This window comes from Aspergillus undulatus, assembly GCF_047715775.1.
Source record: "Aspergillus undulatus strain CBS 261.88 unplaced genomic scaffold BDV17scaffold_8, whole genome shotgun sequence".
Lineage (NCBI taxonomy): Eukaryota > Fungi > Ascomycota > Eurotiomycetes > Eurotiales > Aspergillaceae > Aspergillus > Aspergillus undulatus.
The window spans coordinates 110,048-126,687 of record NW_027396612.1 but is presented as its reverse complement, the minus strand read 5'-3'; the positions used below and the strand labels follow the sequence as shown (position 1 = coordinate 126,687).

Genomic DNA, 16,640 nt, shown 5'->3' with positions numbered 1-16,640 from the left:
AACCTTTTCTGGTCTACTGGCCTACGGTATCGGGCAGTTGGCTTACACATGGGGCCATCGTGGATGGAGATTCATACTCCATCATCCGCAGCGCGTCATCAACTCCAAACGGCTCCTTCTGATCAAACCTTACCCCAGGGCTCATGGCCTTGATGTGCCCGCTATGTCGCCCCGTTGCGCCGTAGCAGAGGTCGCGGGCTTCCACAACATCTGCTTCGTCGATCCATAGGGAGCGGAGATTCGCGATTGCCGACAGTTCAGAGAGCCAGGATGGCTTTGTGGAGTTTGGGACTGGGAGACCTGCGTCGATGACGCCTGGCTCGCAGATTCTGTCGGGAGAGATGGGCATGACGAGAGAGCAAAGCGAGCCCTTCGAAAGCTGTACCGGGCTGGAAGAAGGTGTAGTGAGTGAAATGCGAATGAGCGATGCTTTCTCATTACTTTACTCTGCTCAACTCTTGTTGCTTCTTCCACATATACACCCAAGAAGCCCATCTGCCCCTCCATTCTTTGTCGCTGTGTGGAATTACCGTACCTAATCGGCCTATCACTTCTTCCTCCACCTACCTATTGTGGTCCTCATGGTGGATAAACAACGAGTTCACCTATACCGCAGGCGTTGTTATCGCAGGTGGAGATAAGCGGTAGACTCAGACCGATCTGCATAGGAAGGGCACTCAAACAGCCGAGATGGCGCCAATGTATGCCAAGGTTAAACTTCCCATCTAACTTCAGTTGGAAGTTCGAGAAGTATAGAGTGGAGGTGGAAGTGGTGGTGGCGTATAAGAGAACCCCGCAGCTGAATGGTCTCTGTATGGACGTCGATAAGATAGAGAGATTATTGGGACTGATGCGGTATCTATGCTCAGGTTGAATGGAAGTTGACTTCTTTTCTCTAATTTCCAAGTAAGCGTTGATATGAGATGGGGTATCGGACGTGAAACATGGCATGATATAGTACAGCTCTCGACTACCTACATAACCGATATCTGCGCGTGGGCAATGACACTTGTCCATCGGGTGCCAGTTGAACCATTCAAAATAGTCGCGAAAAACCGTATTGCTTTAGGTATGTTGCCGAAGCCATTGATTAGATAGAGCTGCTGCAGCCGCTCTGTAAAGAACGCCCGGCGTCAGGAGTTGTGCACTCTGCAGCAGCGATAAATGAAGCCCAGACGAGGACGTGCTCCCAGGATGCCCTTTAGGGTATGCTTCAACTGTGCGTTTGAACTGTTCAACGCGTTCCAAAGACAGACATGGTTCCTGTTGGATGCCGAGGGCTCGGTAAAGATAGATGGTATAGTCCTGTTCAATCTGACTTCTCACATTTAGGAGGCTCGCTGAGTGCTCTGGTGCAGGGCAGAGCAACGTTGCAAGCACTCAAACCCTTGTTGTGTACGAGCCCAGATATCTTCAATTCCGGACTGCTCACTGAGTAGGAGCTCAGCGAAGACATTGAGCCTGGTGGAACTGGTGGTCAGAGGGTCACAATAAGGAATGTGCCATCACTGGCTTTCGTATTTGTCGCAGCAAGTATTCGCCCAACTCCCCGGTTCCCATAATCTCGTCTTCGTTCATTGTCTCAATTACACACTTGAGCATTCTAAACAGTGGGGGGAAGTCGGGTTTTCCGGCAGCCATTGCTGCGATAAGTAGCAAGACAATAAGTCAGAATATTATAGCAGTTGACAAGCTTGTCAAGTCTCCGAAGCTCACGCCGTGCTTGTACCCCTGTTATGGCCTCGGTGTATGAGATTTGAGCCACAGAGAGTAGACTGTCCGATTTGATAGATGCGTGGTACGCTGAAGCCGCTATGGCAGCACTGTTAACGACCTCGTCGGCAAGATAGATGGATAGTACAACTCGGCGCCATTCGTTCGAAGCGTCATCGATGGCTAGAATTTGAGGCGCAATAATATCTGAGACTTAACCATCGTTCGGGTATTGGTGAGGCAGCTCCACGCCTCCGTTGATGAACATAATCTTGGAAACGTACAGTATGAATGCAAGAACTCTTTCCACACTGTAATGAGTTCGCTTCTACGCAATGGCAGTGTGTTCCAGAACGTCCTGACAGACAAAACTTTTGTTGCCTGAGACATCACGATGTAGCTTAGGGATTGTATTGCATTGTTTTGCGGAACTGTTGCCTGGACAGGTATGGATGAACTCATCCCGACTGGGCATTTAGAAGCAAACTAATCCCGATGTCCATTCCAGCTAACAACCTCGCCGGCCCATGGAAACGCTCAGCTAGAATGACGCTTATGATCTCAGTCGGAAACCTCGGCGGAGTTGCTGAGACGAACATCTATCTCGCGAAAGAGGCACCATACTACTGGACAGGGTCGGCACCTCGCTTGGCGTGATCATTCTGTCTCTCACCGCTGCTTTATTCCTGCTGTTCAAGTTCAGGCGACTGAACGCGAGGAAAGCGTCCATGTCTGTGAACGACGAGTACCAGAGATATACCGAGCAGGACCTGTCGGAGATGGGTGACGAGAGTCCCCTGTTTCGGTACACTATCTAATCGATGTGCATGTGTAATCTAGAATGAGTCACTGCCCAATCTGATGCAGACAGGAGGTCAATAGCTGGCACGATCTTCCCTGACCCTATAAACTGAAGTCGGTTTAGAGAGTTCACGACGTCTGAGTTGTATCGTACATCTTTTCCCTTGTTTTGTCGGCGATCGTTTAATCAATTGGTTTGAACAAAAATGCCTTAAAAGGTTCAACTGGACACATGAAGCGGCCAGACCCCATCACCGACGCTAGATACCGACGCAGCTGAACGGCGGGGTATCATCACAGATGCTTTTCTGGTTCGCCCCATCTACTATCGACTCCTCCTGTAGATCGCTGCTGTAGAAGGACAAGCATTCGTGATGCCGATCCATAGCGGCCCGACAGCAACAAATTATATTCGGCATCGAAATTATGGCTCCGCTGCAACCATTCTTTGATGAGCCCCATGGGTTGAGTCCACGATCTTAAATTTGAAGGTAGAGTCTCCCAGGGCCCAGTCCCAGGGACCTGCAAGGCTGAGATTTCGTGACCGGTCACGATGCGCCTCGGACAATTCGGCCTTCTGGCCAGCACCACTGCCCTAGCTGTTCTGGAAACCGTAACCGCAGCGCCCAGCGCCAACAATGGTTTCGCCCCAGAGGATATTGTCACCAGGGACGTCTTAATTCTCGGCGGCGGCGCAACAGGCACATATGCCGCTGTGCAACTTCGCGAAAAAGGTCACAACGTCGCGCTGGTCGAGCAGAAGAGCCGACTAGGCGGGCATGCCGAGACCCTTTACCTCCCGAACGGAAAATACGTCAACTATGGCGTGGAGGGCTACTTTAATAACGAGATAACAAAGGACTATTTTGCGCAGTTGGATGTTGAGTACGATGCCCTCTTGCCGGGATCGTTGCTCACGCAGCATGTTGACTTCTCGACTGGTGAGCGTGCACTTCCTGGGAGTGAAATCCTTACTACGGTTGTTGCGGCCACTTTGTATCGGGCGGCGATTGAGCAATTTGATTATCTCTCCACTGGGGCGTATTATCTCCCCGATGAGATTCCCGAGGTTCTCCTCAGGCCATTTAGAGAGTTTGTTGAGGCGCATGCCCTCCAGGGTGCCATGAACCTGATCTTCATGTTTGCCGAGAATGTCGGGAATATTCTCGACCAACCGCTGCTCTATGTTATTCAGAACTTTGGCATTCCCCAGATCGATGCCCTCCTGGGTGGTGGGTACATCAGACCGAAGAACGGCACGGATGTCCTCTTCAACAAAGCCGCAAACTATATCGACGAGCCAAACAATATCTTCTACGACTCAGCCGCGATAAAAACAAGCCGCTCTGAGACCGGGGTCGTAGTCACCATCGAAAACAGTATTACAGGACAAACTACCCTCATCCACGCAAAGAAACTCCTCATCGCTTTCCCGCCGACCCTCCCCAAATTGACCGGGTTCGACCTTAATGATGAGGAAAGATCCCTCTTCAGCAAATGGACACACAAAAATTATTATGCTGCCGCCGTTACGAACACCGCCATTCCTGACGGCTTCAATATCCTCAACACGAACCCCAACAACCAACCCGGTGCCTTGCCCACAACACCCTTCCAGTGGTCTCTCGAGTACTCCGGTGTCCCGGGGTACTTTATGTCCAAGATCGTGGGCGAAGATAACCTCACCGAGTCGGACGCCAGGCAGATGGTCATCGACGACATCAAGCGGATGAGTGAAGCCGGGACGTTCAAGATGGAAGATGGGCAGGAACCTGAACTCGCGGCGTTTGCGTCACATAGTCCGGAGACGCTGATGGTTCCGGTGGAAGATGTAAGGAACGGGTTTTATAAGCGGCTTTATGCGTTGCAGGGGCAGAGAAGTACGTACTATACGGGGTATACCTTCTGTACGGATTATTCGACCGCATTGTGGAACTATACGCGGGGTGTGGTTGATATGATGGGGTTGTAGAGTGTACCTACATGATTATTTGCGCTTTGGATTTTAATGGCAAATTGCATTTCAAGACACCCTTACTGCCCGCATAGGCATTATATGACCTCATCGTCTCATGCGAACACCTCTCGAGCCAGACTCGCCTCATATGATTGGTACGTGCAATTCTCGAACTCGTAAGTACTAACCGATAGGGCACCCGTCGATCATACGCATAGCGAGCATCGTAAGGCACAGTGAGCAGGGCAATTCGAGTTCCCTAGTTTAACGATTGCGCAGTCGTTTCGTCAACGGAGCAGGCCTCATTGGTCCTCAAACAGAAAATGCAAGCTGGAATAGCATTACTGTCACGCAAAAGATTAGTATACTGAAAAAGGCAAACGTGACCAGTCCAGAGCCTTGACATCGCCGTCAGCTACAGCAGGCATCCCACTCTCGTACGCTGTTGATTTACGCAAAGGGGTTGACATTGTTCTCGCCTCCTCGTGTTCAGGTTGATCCGATAGGCTTCCTAATAATGGAACTGACCGTCTTGCATGGCTGTTTCTGCCACAAAGCCTACTGCGCATACTCGGGGCCGAAACTTCAGCCTTACATGTGCGATAGCTTGGCGAAAGACTACATACCTTGCCTACTAAAGACACACTACCAGAGATAGAGGAGCTGACAGCGCACTCTATGCAGTGAGCTATGTTTGCTGATGCTGTGCTTCACCGGCAGTCTGTGCCGCCGATTGACATACCTTCTCGATCCAGGTCCGCATAGCACCTACCGATGACCCTTCCATCTCGATTACAAATTTCGACCATGAGAGGCTCGGCGCTCGCAGAACAAGCTGAGTCCAAGAGTCCCCAAGGTATCAATCTGCGCGGGCCGGTCGTCCTGATACAGAAATCTGGGATCTGCTCAGCCTCTCCCAAAAAAGCAAACTCCTGTCCAAGGCCTTACCCCAGTCGCCATGTTCCAGCCCTCGTAGACTAGCGGGTGACCAAGCCATGGAACGCCTGGCATCATTTTTGGCTGATGCGGACGACCACTGCCCGGAGGGGCGCCTAGGCTATAGGACGCGGCAGTAATACCCGAGCATGAGCGTCAGCCAAGCGCGGCTGAATCTGGGGTTATCAGCGCTAATTTTTGGGTACCGAAGCTACCTGCAAGGATAGCGATTATCTTGCCCGATCAATATTATGTTTGAGACATATACTGCTACCGTAGTACCCATGTAGCTATCCTTGTTGGCACGTTTTCCGTTCCTTTGAGGCTGTGGGTCGGGGTTCGTGCTGGCATGCAAGTTCCTCGTATTTCCCTGGTCTCGTATAGGTGGGGTATGCTGTCTTACTTCTACACGGGGTATGGCACTAGTAGTCCGATTTTCTCTCGCAAGGTCTGTAAGTATTACCATTAAAAAAATCGCCCAGCAGTATATGGATAGATCTGTACGACATTGAGATCAAATCTGCTGTCTCATTGTCGTCTACGACCTCCTTTGGGCTCGATCCCGTGCCCTCGCAACTGAGCCTCAGCCGGACAAGACTACGTAGACTCCGTCAGCCGTGAGCCGAGACCTTGTAAGACATGGCAGAGACATACGAGCTTGGCGATCCAATTCTCCGCATGTCCACGAACGGCAATCGCTTTGCCCTACTTGATCTACCCGTTCACTTTACTCCTAGGAAGCTGCATTCGGCGAATAGAGCCAGTAGGCGTGCGTTCTAGCGTCGGCTGATCATATGCATGCGCGTTGGCAGCATCCCTCATATGCCCATGGATGGGTCTGCTAGGCCTGAACTTAATAGTTCGCATCCTATTACTGTCGCCAAGTATAGACCATGTTGGCTGTCAAACCATTGGTAACTTACTTCCCCCGCATCGACAGCCTTGTAAGCTTGACTTGATATGTTTCTGATCGTTTGCGAGTTGGACCATGAGATGGCCTAAACTCTAAGTATAGATCTTAGACATCATCACAGCATTTGGAGGCGGAGCTGCAAAGGTACTCCTGAGCAAAAGGTATAAAGAGCTGGTCAAGTCCTGCTCGACTCGAGTTCTATCTCCATCAACAACAACAAACAAGCTACTTCTACATTCACCTATCCAGACAACAGTCCTCTAAACTACACTTCCGACACCTCAAAGCCTACCAACTCCTCAAAACCACCAAGATGAAGTTCACCACCACCGCCATCCTCGCCCTTGTGGCCTCTGCCTCTGCCGTCGCCCTCCCCCGGCAATCCAGCCGCACCGTGGTCTTCACAAACGAGCAAAGCGGCGTCGGCCAGCCCGCAGACATCCCCACCGACGGCGTCGACGTCTCCGTTCCCGATAACTACCCAAAGCTGTTCAACCCCTTCCACGTCGACAGCGTCATGATTACTAGGGGTGTTGTCTCTGGTGCCCTGTGCAAGGTCCACGGGACTTCCTCCACCGGACAACCCGTTGATGTCCTCCAGGTTACTGGCGAGCGCAACTATGCTAGGTGGCCGAAGGATCTTGATGTTGTTCCGGCGAGTCTCGAGATTAACTGTGTTTAAGCCCCTTTGGGGTCGCTTAGCATGGTGATTGCACGAGAAGGAGGGGTAATGCGGCTCTGATATCGCTGCCTCTTTGATGTTACTCTGTGCTCTATCAGATCGTGTTCCAGACGTTTGATTTGTTCTGCTTGGGTCCATTGTGTAGGAAACGGTCCTTTTGAATGTTTTACTTAGACTTACGACTTACTATATCCTATCCTTAATCTATTGCTAGCACTCTATGTTATCCTGTTGAGATAAGTTACTGACATAGTAGCTTCGCTATTACGCTCTGTAGCCCCCGCCCTTTAGTGTAAGTTGACTGGTTTTAGTGGAAAATCGATCAGACGTAGGACCAGATCGATCTCCCAACCAGAAGCCAAGTGCCGGGTCCGACAAGCCCTAACTCGGAAATCGAATCCGCCGGTGAAACGTGAGATTGATCGCCCCCGGGGAATGCGACGAAGACTAGTTATATCGGTTTTTGCCATCGACTTGATGAAGCTAGTCAGCATGCGCTGTCACAAGATCAGAATCTGCGTCCATGGGCGGCCTCTAATAGCCCTCAGATGTAACTGGGAGTTCGCTCCACCTGGTTTTTTTTTCCAGATCCGTCGAATTCGACTAGGTCTGGTTTCACTCTAATCCCGTGAACGTCGGATAGTTTCAACTAATAATAAATGACTTAAATTCTCCAGTCCGAGAGATCCGGACTCACCCTATGCACAGACACTCGTGTGCAAAAAAAGGCAAATGTCTAGGCTTTTTGGATCATCGGGCTGCATATCATGATCTAGTACGCCTTTATGGTTCAACTCCCTTCTATGCGAGTGCATCCAATCAGGTCTCTATTTTCAGCTCTTTGGTGACACAGCTCCGTCCAACGCCATCATGGGAAGCCCCGCTGATGAGGGAAGGCCAAATATAAATAACTGAACGTAATACAGATAGTATTTGCACATACCACCGACTACAGGTCTATCTCCATACACCATTCAGAGAGCAAAGTTTCTCTATAGAGCTGGAGTACATAAGTGCTAGGTCAAACGTCATCGGTCATAACCCCTCCACATAGCAGGTAAATGATCTCGTATATCATCTCGTGAGAACAGCCGATGAATTCTTGACCCGTAGCCACCTCAATTGCGGCCTCAAAGAGTAATCACAACCTTCCCCTGATGCTCCCCCGACCTCAACCTCCTAACAAGCACAGGGGTATACAAATCCGGATAAACCGACTGATCCAGCCCACCGAGGAACCCAACAAGGGAGAGCATCCCGCGCTGCACAAGAGAGTTCAGGCTCTGTTTCGCTGTGCTAGGGCCGACATTTTCGATTGCGACGTCGACGCCTCGGTCGTTGGTTAGGCGGCGGACTTCCTCGTCCCAGTTTGGTGTCGATTTATAGTTTATTGTGTGCACGCTCGGGTGCAGGGACCGCGCATGTGCGAGTTTTGCGTCGGATGATGAGGTTATTATTGGTTGGACGCCTGCTGCGATGCAGAGGAGGAGAGCGAACATGCTTACGCCGCCGGTTCTTGATGTGCTTGTTAGGTTCTGGATGGGGATAATATTGGGTGGAGACGTACCTTGAAGCAGTGCGGAGCAGACCTTCTTTGGGAACTCGAGGGAGGTCCATGCGGTTGTTCCTGCGCAAGTTACGCATGCCCCCTGTACAAAGCTCAATGCCCAGGCAATCAAAAATGGCTACATGGTCATACCTCCTCACAAGACAAATGCCCCGGCAACTTAACAAGCACCTTCTCATGAAACACCTCAAACTCCCTCAGAACCCCATCAACATCACCACCAAGCGCCTGTGGCGGTTCCTCCTCAGTGCCAGTAAGATTCGTCAAATCCCAAATAGGCGTGACATGGTCGCCGAGCTTAAACTGTTGAACCCCAGAACCCAGAGCTACAACTTCGCCAGCGCAATCGGATGTCGGGATCCCGCGCGCAAGGACGTCGATTGGGTACTTGTTCTCCAGCATCGCGATGTCGCGGTAGTTGAGCGAGACGGCGTGGATGCGTATCGCGAAATCGTGGCTTCCTAGCGTGGGGAGTGTCTCGGTGACCTGTTCGATGCTTTTGCCGTCTGCTGTGCGGCGGTAGGATTGGTAGGATTGGGGGAGCGCCATGGTGATATTGATGTCTTCTGCAAAGGGCACTGCGGACGGACCCAATTTAACGTAGTAGCGAGTGCCGTAAAACTAGGAATCTTGACCTTGATATTATTCGGCACTCGGAGACATTGCGGATTGTGGTTGAGCCGCTGCTAAATCAATGATCCACACTGATTCACGAGCTCGGGTGATGCTTGGCTCCTGACGATATACATACATCTTTCTTGCCAAGAGATCCTATTCTTCAACTTGTGCAGAGCTAAGATCTATTGTCCTTTTGCTTGTTCATATCATTTAGCTATTCATATGACTGCGGTGAAGGCCTGGAAAAGAGGAGACTGAAATAAAAGAAGAAATGAAGAAAACTCGTTCTCGTCTTTTCAGCTAGAAGGGCTTGCGCCCAATACTATATTCAAATCACAAAAACTTGTCAAATCTAAAGTCCCCTGAGGAATATGGTGCTCCTTGTAAGATCCATGACTGATATAGTCCTAAAGCAGCATGCGAGGCACAGACCGCGTGGCACTGTTATGATCGCTCAACTAAGAGCTGAAGCTTATGTCAATATATATTCTTCAGTCATACACAACGCTGATCGCAATATTTCACTCAACCTTCCATCGAAGAGAGCAACTTCGTTGGAGCTTAAGCAGGTACAATCGACGATATAATAGCAGCAATTATTGAATCTTCTACACACTGCAGTGTTTATCCCACTCACTGATCGAGCTTAATACCGCCCCTGGTCTGTTGCCCTGAGCCAGGTTGACCAATGTGCTGTCTGAAATGGTATGTCAATGAGACGGGGCAAAGGACGCAATGCATAGACACAGGTTCTTATAAAAGTGGGCTCACTTACCACCAGGGCTAAACTGCGGCCACCCGTACTCAATCAGGCCGTTTTCAGGATCTCTGGCGAACGCTACCCAGGCACCTGCGTAGAGACGAATGAGCCAGTGGCATTTCGTGAATAATGAGACGCTACTAGCTTGTTGCCCATCTTTCCTGGAGTGTCCACATACCTTGTATATACCTGCTAGCTTCGACCTCATTCGGCGTTGACGGGGAAGGCAGGGTGGTCATGTTATACGTGCCAAATATCATCGGTATTTCAGCTATCATTCATTGTCAGTGAGAAAGGGCCCCATTTCCTAGCGGGGCGCAAACCAGAATATTTCTTACAGGTATGATAAGCCCCAATCCAAGTGGTCGGACTAAGATTTGGAAAGTTTCCGTGGTAGACGTATCTCCATGTGGGAATATCTTGCTGGATGCGGAGGCTATCATAGCACGGACCGACACGTTAGCCTGCCAATTAGACAATATCCGCCGAGATTCTGGATATCAAAGCATCCAAAGGCTAGGGCTTACCCCAAGGCGTCCGAAAGGGGACAGCTAAAACGGTTATACACATCCTCCATGATATCCGTCTCATTAGCGGATGGCCTGGAAAGGGAAATCGAAGCGGAGAATTCTTGCGCGGTGATTCCGCCCATTGTAGGCTGTTATCCTAGTCAGTATAATATAAACCATTTGCAGGCAATCAGAGGTGACGTACAAGACGCGCCAACTCCCCCCTCCCAGCTTGATCAGCGGGGTTGAAAAAGAATGTCTTATTATCCGCAACAGGCGCGAAGTTGCGGCTTGGACTCCCATTCGCAAGTTCGTCGATAACATCCTGCCACGGAACTTCCCTCATGCAATCTAGCGACTGCTCGCCCGAGCCGCATCCAGTTGCATTCGAGAGGTTGTTCCAGCTCTGATGGGCGTGGTCTGTGTTCTGGATTATGGTGCCTGTGCCTGACTCGAGTGCTAGGGCACTGACAAGGGGGTTTTCTGGGTACTGCATTCGTTAGTGGCAACGACTGGGTATGAGGATAAGGGTGGATTATGTACAGCATAGGAGTACGCATCCACAGAGGCAGCACCGGCCGATTGCCCGAAGAGGAGGATCCGATCTGGATCGCCGCCAAAGTTAGCGATGTTGCGGTGGACCCATTCCACTGCTAGTCTCTGTCAATCCATCAGCTCAAGGCTATATAATCTCTGGAAGGGCGCGGGTGGTCGTAGTCAGTATATACCTGATCCAACAGCCCAACATTCTGCTCTGCAACGTCAAGACCCGGCGCGTTGGGAAACCCGAAGATGTTAAGACGATAGCTGAACGGCCAATTATCAACTCCGAACCCCTCGAGCAAAGCAAGACGAGAGAGAATACATACTTGAAGGTAACAACAACGACATCACCCTGGTCGCGAACAAGATTGCTCCCATCATAAAACCCCACGCTCCCAGCCCCCTCGCCAAACCCACCCCCATGGATAAACAACAAGACGGGGCTTTTCTCGTCCCCTTGGACACTGTCCTTCCGCGCAGGAGCCCAAATATTCACAGCAAGACAATTCTCGGTCATCTGCGCCGGATTCCAGATCTTATAGGGGAGCGTGCTCCAGATAGACTCGTTATCATAGCTGTAAACTTGCGGACACGGCCCGGAAAATGTACTGCCGTCAATTGGGTCCGTTGCTGGGAGGGGTGCCTTCGCAACTGGTGGTGCAAAGCGTAGCAGGCCTACTGGGGCTTCGGCGTAGGGAATGCCGAGGAATGTACGGACGGTCTGTGCGGTGTCATTGTAAATTCCATTGACAAGGCCGCTTGTTGTTTGAATTTGGAGGTCGGGACTTGGCGTGGTTGTGGCGGTGGATGCGGTGATAAATGCTAGGGCTGCTAGGGGGAGCAGCATTTGGAACAGCATTTTGTGTGAGGCTGTTGGAAATCTCTACGGGTTTTCCCCGTGGGACTTTGGAGGCCTTTGCTCTTATATGGTGGTCGGGGATCCCCCTTCCCCCGCAACTTCCCCGGTTAAATGCACTTGCCTTGCCGGTGGGCAGTGGGGATACCCGAGTGATCTTCATCTGTGACGACACGCACCTCCAATTAACCCGGTGCTGGTGCCAATTTGAATCTCAGATTATGGGCGCTACAAAGGAAAGTGCAGCGGTTGAGAGTTTATAACTTGCAGTTGGAGAAGCGACTGACATTTAAACTTGCTTTGTTCCAGGCAGGGCAGACAATCCTTCGACACTCAACACTCATCTTGTCCTGCTCACCCTGCGCATCAGACGCCCTGGACTATCACTGCCAGTTGCCTCAGGGCTCGGTGCAGCACGTTGTCGGATACGAATTCCCTCTGCAGGAATTGATCGGAAAGCTGGAGCGCTAGCCACATCTGGCCGCGTGTCGGGCCGTCGCAGCAGCCTCTGCCACCATGGCGGCGGCATTACCTCTCCTACACTATTGACCGAGTCTTGCAGGTGCTCATCGTATCGATGTTTCTCGAAGCTCCACCATAGCGCCCATCCGCAGAGTGTCAGGCCGGTTAAGGGTGCGGCGACCGCCCAATAGATCCAGAACGAGGGAGAAACGGAGGCGCCGTCTGAGTCTGATGCAGCTTCCCAAGTGAACATTTCCATGGAGAATAGGGTCTGGACGATGTTAGCTCTTATTGCCCCTAGCAGAGGTGATGTGGACGTACCGCGACGAAACTCCCCGGGAGGAAGATGGTCGTGATGAATGCCAGTATCTTCATCGAAGTACTGTCTCTTCCAGCAGACGCGGCAAGGCGCGCGCTCAGTCGGTTATCAGTCTGGGCTACGAAGCTGTACAGCTGGAAATCGTCAGCAAGCAGTTTTCATCTATCATAATTCTTTTGCATACCACGTTCAGCTGCAGCTCCAACCGCTTCTGCAGCCCGTGGACATGTTCCTCTAGCGACTTGGCAAGTGTAATATTATGTTCGAGAGCACTGGCAATTTCATCATGAGAGCCGTTTCGTTGTTCGCTGAATCCATTGATGTCCCTCATGACGTCGAGTAGAAGTGTGGAAGCCTCATAGTTCCACTTGGGGTTATGCGACGTAAACCGCACCCTGGTGAGCTCGGTGTTGATATTAACAGTCAGATACTCTGCTCTGATCCTCTCCACTGGCCGTCCCGCAGTGTCCTTGCTCCCTCCCCACGTACGAGAGAGACGCTCGGAATTCCTCCGCCCAACTCGCGTCACTCCAAGCTGCTCCTCAATATCCATCACACACGGGGTCAAATCACCACTGCAGTGCTTTTGCAGTCGCCGGAGATGGTTGTTGAGGATGATGCAGGGCAGTGTTATTGGATGGTCCCACAGCTCTGATGAGGCAGAGAGATACGCTCGAATTACCACACACGGTGATAGTGACCCAAGAGGTACCGGGACAACGTTCTCGACCGAGAGCGCCCCGGTGACGATGGACTCGCCGGCTAAAAGCGCCGTCGTCCAGCGCGAGCTGAAATCGTGGGTGAGCGACAGCATGTGGTTGCCGATTTCATACTTCTGAGGCGCTTTCAGGATGATTGCTTAGTTTGTTAGTAGTCAGTTACGAGAAGCCCAAGGAGGTAGCGCACATAGTTTGTTGTCACCGCGAAAATACCGAGAGAATGTACCGGTGGCCACCTCCAACGCTGGCAGAGTAGCCGGATGAAGCTGGAATCCGGACTCTACCAACTCAAACGCCTCATGAGACAAACCGACGGCTGCCCACTTGAAGAGGGTATAATGGCACGCCAGCAACCGAATGCCCCCATGAGGTCTCCCGACACCTGCAGGAGGCACTGGAGGGGCGAAATCCCCTCTCTGGTTCAGCCACGCCTCGAGTCCAAACTCTTCGAGAAACCCAGTCCGGAAGTTCCAGTGATGAGCTGAGGTGGCCTAGATAAGATATCAGAGTAAGCAAGCAATGCGCATTGGCCAACTGGACATGGCCGTGCGAGCATAACCACAAACCTCCGCATAACTCCAGGCCTCCAGGAAGTAAAGCTTCCTGGCACGCCATTGAATTTCCCTGGCCGCCAGATCACGATTTAGGTGGAACATGGCGGGATTAGGGTTGTGGGGGGGCCTGAAACTGTGGAGGATTTGATGAAGAAAGCGTGAGAGTGCAGGCGACGCGAGATCTTGGGTGTTTGGGGTTGGTGTGGCTACTAAGCCCTAACAAGTATCGGGCCATGCATGGCTGCCTTAGCGCCAGAGCTATAATGGCCCTAAGGAATAAGTACAGAGGACTCTCTGCAGTGCTAATTCACCAATTGGTGTGAAAGGATCGAGGAGGGCGTGAAAATGCCGAACCCAACTCAGTGTCATTGACAGAGGGTTGTGCAGTCGCCGATAGTCGGGTACTCTTACTGGCTCCCCGTTTAGTAGCACTCCTCCGGTATTCGCGCACGATAGCGACTATTTTCCGGGACGGGAACTCAGTCGTAGTAATTCAAGATCGAGAGTACATTGCAGGAACTAGAATGTTCCACAAGGGATTAAACAGCTTCTTCCTGACCGTGCCTTTACGTCGGCAACTAGACTAGAGGAGTAATTGAGATTTCTTCCTTGGTCTAGGATGCCTAGGGCGGTTCGTCTTGGCCATCTAGGAACGTAGGTACGGTTCGCCTATCGGAGCAGATATAGAATTCAGGGTATTGACCCTGTGAAGCAGCATTAAGAATTGCGATCGTCCAGGTTCCGGTATCTACACCTCCCACAAAAATCGCTTCTACTACGATATGGCTGGTTTCCCGATCTTCACATCATACAACCTCAAGCACACCAGCGTAACCAAAATGTTGACGTTATATTGGTAAAGGAGTGACTATGGCTAGCAGGCGTAGACTGGAGTAAAGCGAGCAAATGCAGGTCAGGGAGCATAGATCAGTTTCTCGTTCCATCATATCAGTCTTCTGCCCTTCACACCCCGTATTTTCTCGGTCTTCAATCCTCCCTCACAAATTCTCCAAAGCGGGTCCTGCACGGTCGGATCAAAGAACAGGTATGCATCCCTGGTTGTGATTGTCTGAGATACCGGGGCGGTTGTAGGGCGTAGCACGGGCAGAAGACGACGCGGCACGAGGATTTAGTGCTAAAGAGAATCCATATACCCGTTAGCATGAAGGTACTTGAACAAGCTTAGTAGAGGGGCTTTACGCTGCAGGAGCCGCAGGAGCAGTTGTTGCACTCGCCAGAGCAGCAGTTGCAGGAGCAGGGAGACATGGTGTCGGTCGGTTGGGTGGGTGGTTGATTGGTTTTGAAAGATTTGATTGTTTGAAGAGAAAGAGTCTTTGCGGATATGAAGAGGAAGTTGTGAAATCGTGACTCTCGAGGGGGTATTTATGCGTTTTCCGGACTCGCTGTCTGGTAGCTCGCGCGGGGGATGAAGGATGCCATCATGACCGTCAACCCCCTCCTCCATGTCTTCCTGGTCCTGCCAATGCAACGTCAAGGTCACTAGTAGAGGTTCACTAAGGGAGGAACAAAAGTGAATGATTAAGCGACGGGCTGACCCAATACGATCAAGTTGTGGGTGGGGGGGTTATGGGGTATGTGGAGGAGAAGTTCCTCGACGCGTCCATCATAGTCATGCTCGACCATTCCATTACACTTTGACCGAGATAACCGCCATAAATCCCACGCTCAGCAAACAGCCCGACATATCTCCATGCTGATGATGGGGCCGGTCAGTAGGAAAAAGCTGGGCGCGGGCCAGAGTGCTGGAGAGGTGACCAGGAGGAAACGGGGGGTCGAAGTTTGACTAATAGAAACCACATCAACAAACGTAGGTGGGCAGTATCTGGGTTGTTTGTCGCATTGCTTATGGTGCCATTTTCCGATCCTCGGAGTGCTGAAAAAGAGCGAGCAGAATTTCACTGCGGGCTACGGGAATCAGCAGCAGGGTCTTATATACCATATCTACCCCTAGATGAGTACCCTGGAGATCGAAGGCTTCCCCAAGGTCCCTTTACCGTGCACAAAATCTAACGCAACCATTAAATTAGGTGCTCACATCAATATCAATTTCGCCATAATGATACCCCTTTACAGGCTTGTCGATTCCCCGACGACGGCATCGCTCGGACCACAGTGCAGCGCCTAATTCTCGCTTCCCACAGGAATGAAGCTTGGATAAGCTCGATCTAGCAAAAGCAGCGGCATATTATGCGGCAAACGCGGGCTCAAGCTCACCTGAGACATGGCGATAGTAACGTTGCTTACGGGGTTGGTTGGAGTCGTCACGAAGGCGTCCTCATGCTACGAGACCTTCTGGGCGTGGGGGTTACAGCTAGTTCCGGGGTTTCTTTTCCAATGCGAACGGTGTGGAGTGAACGAACGCTGTAGAAAATCTCGTGGTGGCAATATGGGGTTCCTGAACACAGGCCTGTGTTCTGTGCTGACCGGATGGGAATAATCCAGACATTTGTGGATGGCGCTCTCGTACATATGTGTGTTTTGCGGGGTCCTCAGTCATTTGAAGTTTGAAATGAACTGAATCCAACTCTCTTCCCACGACCCCGATTAAACTAGTGCCAGACCTGAGCCGTAATAATCATCGACCTACACGACAAAGACAGGCGATCTCAGCAAGCTTTACCCGGAGTCCATTCTGATTCCGTCAGCGTCTTTCATTTAACTACGTTCGATTACAAGTCGTAGAAGCCTCCATCGCCCTAACTCGACTAGT

The 16,640-nt window shown here is 51.2% G+C and overlaps 6 protein-coding genes across 6 annotated transcripts; 2 read left to right on the top strand and 4 right to left on the bottom strand.

Annotated features, from left to right (window-relative positions):
- Positions 1-13: 13 nt before the first annotated feature.
- BDV17DRAFT_288376 (uncharacterized protein) lies at positions 14-349 on the bottom strand (the record flags this gene model as incomplete). The annotated part of the gene is made up of 1 exon (XM_073761384.1): positions 14-349. One exon carries the CDS (start codon positions 347-349, stop codon positions 14-16), a length of 336 nt encoding a protein of 111 aa, XP_073618626.1.
- Positions 350-3,067: 2,718 nt separating this feature from the next.
- Positions 3,068-4,486, top strand: BDV17DRAFT_279924 (uncharacterized protein; the record flags this gene model as incomplete). The annotated part of the gene is made up of 1 exon (XM_073759798.1): positions 3,068-4,486. The coding sequence occupies one exon, from the start codon at positions 3,068-3,070 to the stop codon at positions 4,484-4,486; it is 1,419 nt and encodes a 472-aa protein (XP_073618625.1).
- A 2,147-nt stretch (positions 4,487-6,633) lies between these two features.
- BDV17DRAFT_288374 (uncharacterized protein) lies at positions 6,634-7,002 on the top strand (the record flags this gene model as incomplete). The annotated part of the gene is made up of 1 exon (XM_073761383.1): positions 6,634-7,002. One exon carries the CDS (start codon positions 6,634-6,636, stop codon positions 7,000-7,002), a length of 369 nt encoding a protein of 122 aa, XP_073618624.1.
- Positions 7,003-8,132: 1,130 nt separating this feature from the next.
- BDV17DRAFT_288373 (zinc-dependent alcohol dehydrogenase family protein) lies at positions 8,133-9,118 on the bottom strand (the record flags this gene model as incomplete). The annotated part of the gene is made up of 3 exons (XM_073761382.1): positions 8,133-8,517; positions 8,570-8,651; positions 8,710-9,118. 3 exons carry the CDS (start codon positions 9,116-9,118, stop codon positions 8,133-8,135), a joined length of 876 nt encoding a protein of 291 aa, XP_073618623.1.
- Positions 9,119-9,954: 836 nt separating this feature from the next.
- Positions 9,955-11,858, bottom strand: BDV17DRAFT_288372 (Alpha/Beta hydrolase protein; the record flags this gene model as incomplete). Its single annotated transcript, XM_073761381.1, has 8 exons — positions 9,955-10,037; positions 10,126-10,218; positions 10,286-10,383; positions 10,475-10,605; positions 10,662-10,946; positions 11,000-11,116; positions 11,185-11,263; positions 11,326-11,858. 8 exons carry the CDS (start codon positions 11,856-11,858, stop codon positions 9,955-9,957), a joined length of 1,419 nt encoding a protein of 472 aa, XP_073618622.1.
- BDV17DRAFT_255328 (uncharacterized protein) lies at positions 11,757-14,024 on the bottom strand. The gene is made up of 6 exons (XM_073756919.1): positions 13,922-14,024; positions 13,543-13,846; positions 12,821-13,494; positions 12,639-12,770; positions 12,143-12,588; positions 11,757-12,018 (listed from the first exon to the last, which is right to left on the bottom strand). Exons 1-5 carry the CDS (start codon positions 14,009-14,011, stop codon positions 12,196-12,198), a joined length of 1,593 nt encoding a protein of 530 aa, XP_073618621.1. The 5' UTR covers positions 14,012-14,024; the 3' UTR covers positions 11,757-12,018; positions 12,143-12,195.
- Between the last annotated feature and the right edge of the window lie 2,616 nt (positions 14,025-16,640).

Excerpts from the sequence above, each read along its gene's own strand:
- BDV17DRAFT_255328 (XM_073756919.1), bottom strand. The coding sequence starts at position 14,011 with ATGTTCCACCTAAATCGTGATCTGGCGGCCAGGGAAATTCAATGGCGT. Across the intron at positions 13,847-13,921 it reads AGGCCTGGAGTTATGCGGAG|GCCACCTCAGCTCATCACTG; the intron begins GTTTGTGGTTAT and ends TATCTTATCTAG. Across the intron at positions 12,771-12,820 it reads TGGAGCTGCAGCTGAACGTG|CTGTACAGCTTCGTAGCCCA; the intron begins GTATGCAAAAGA and ends GACGATTTCCAG.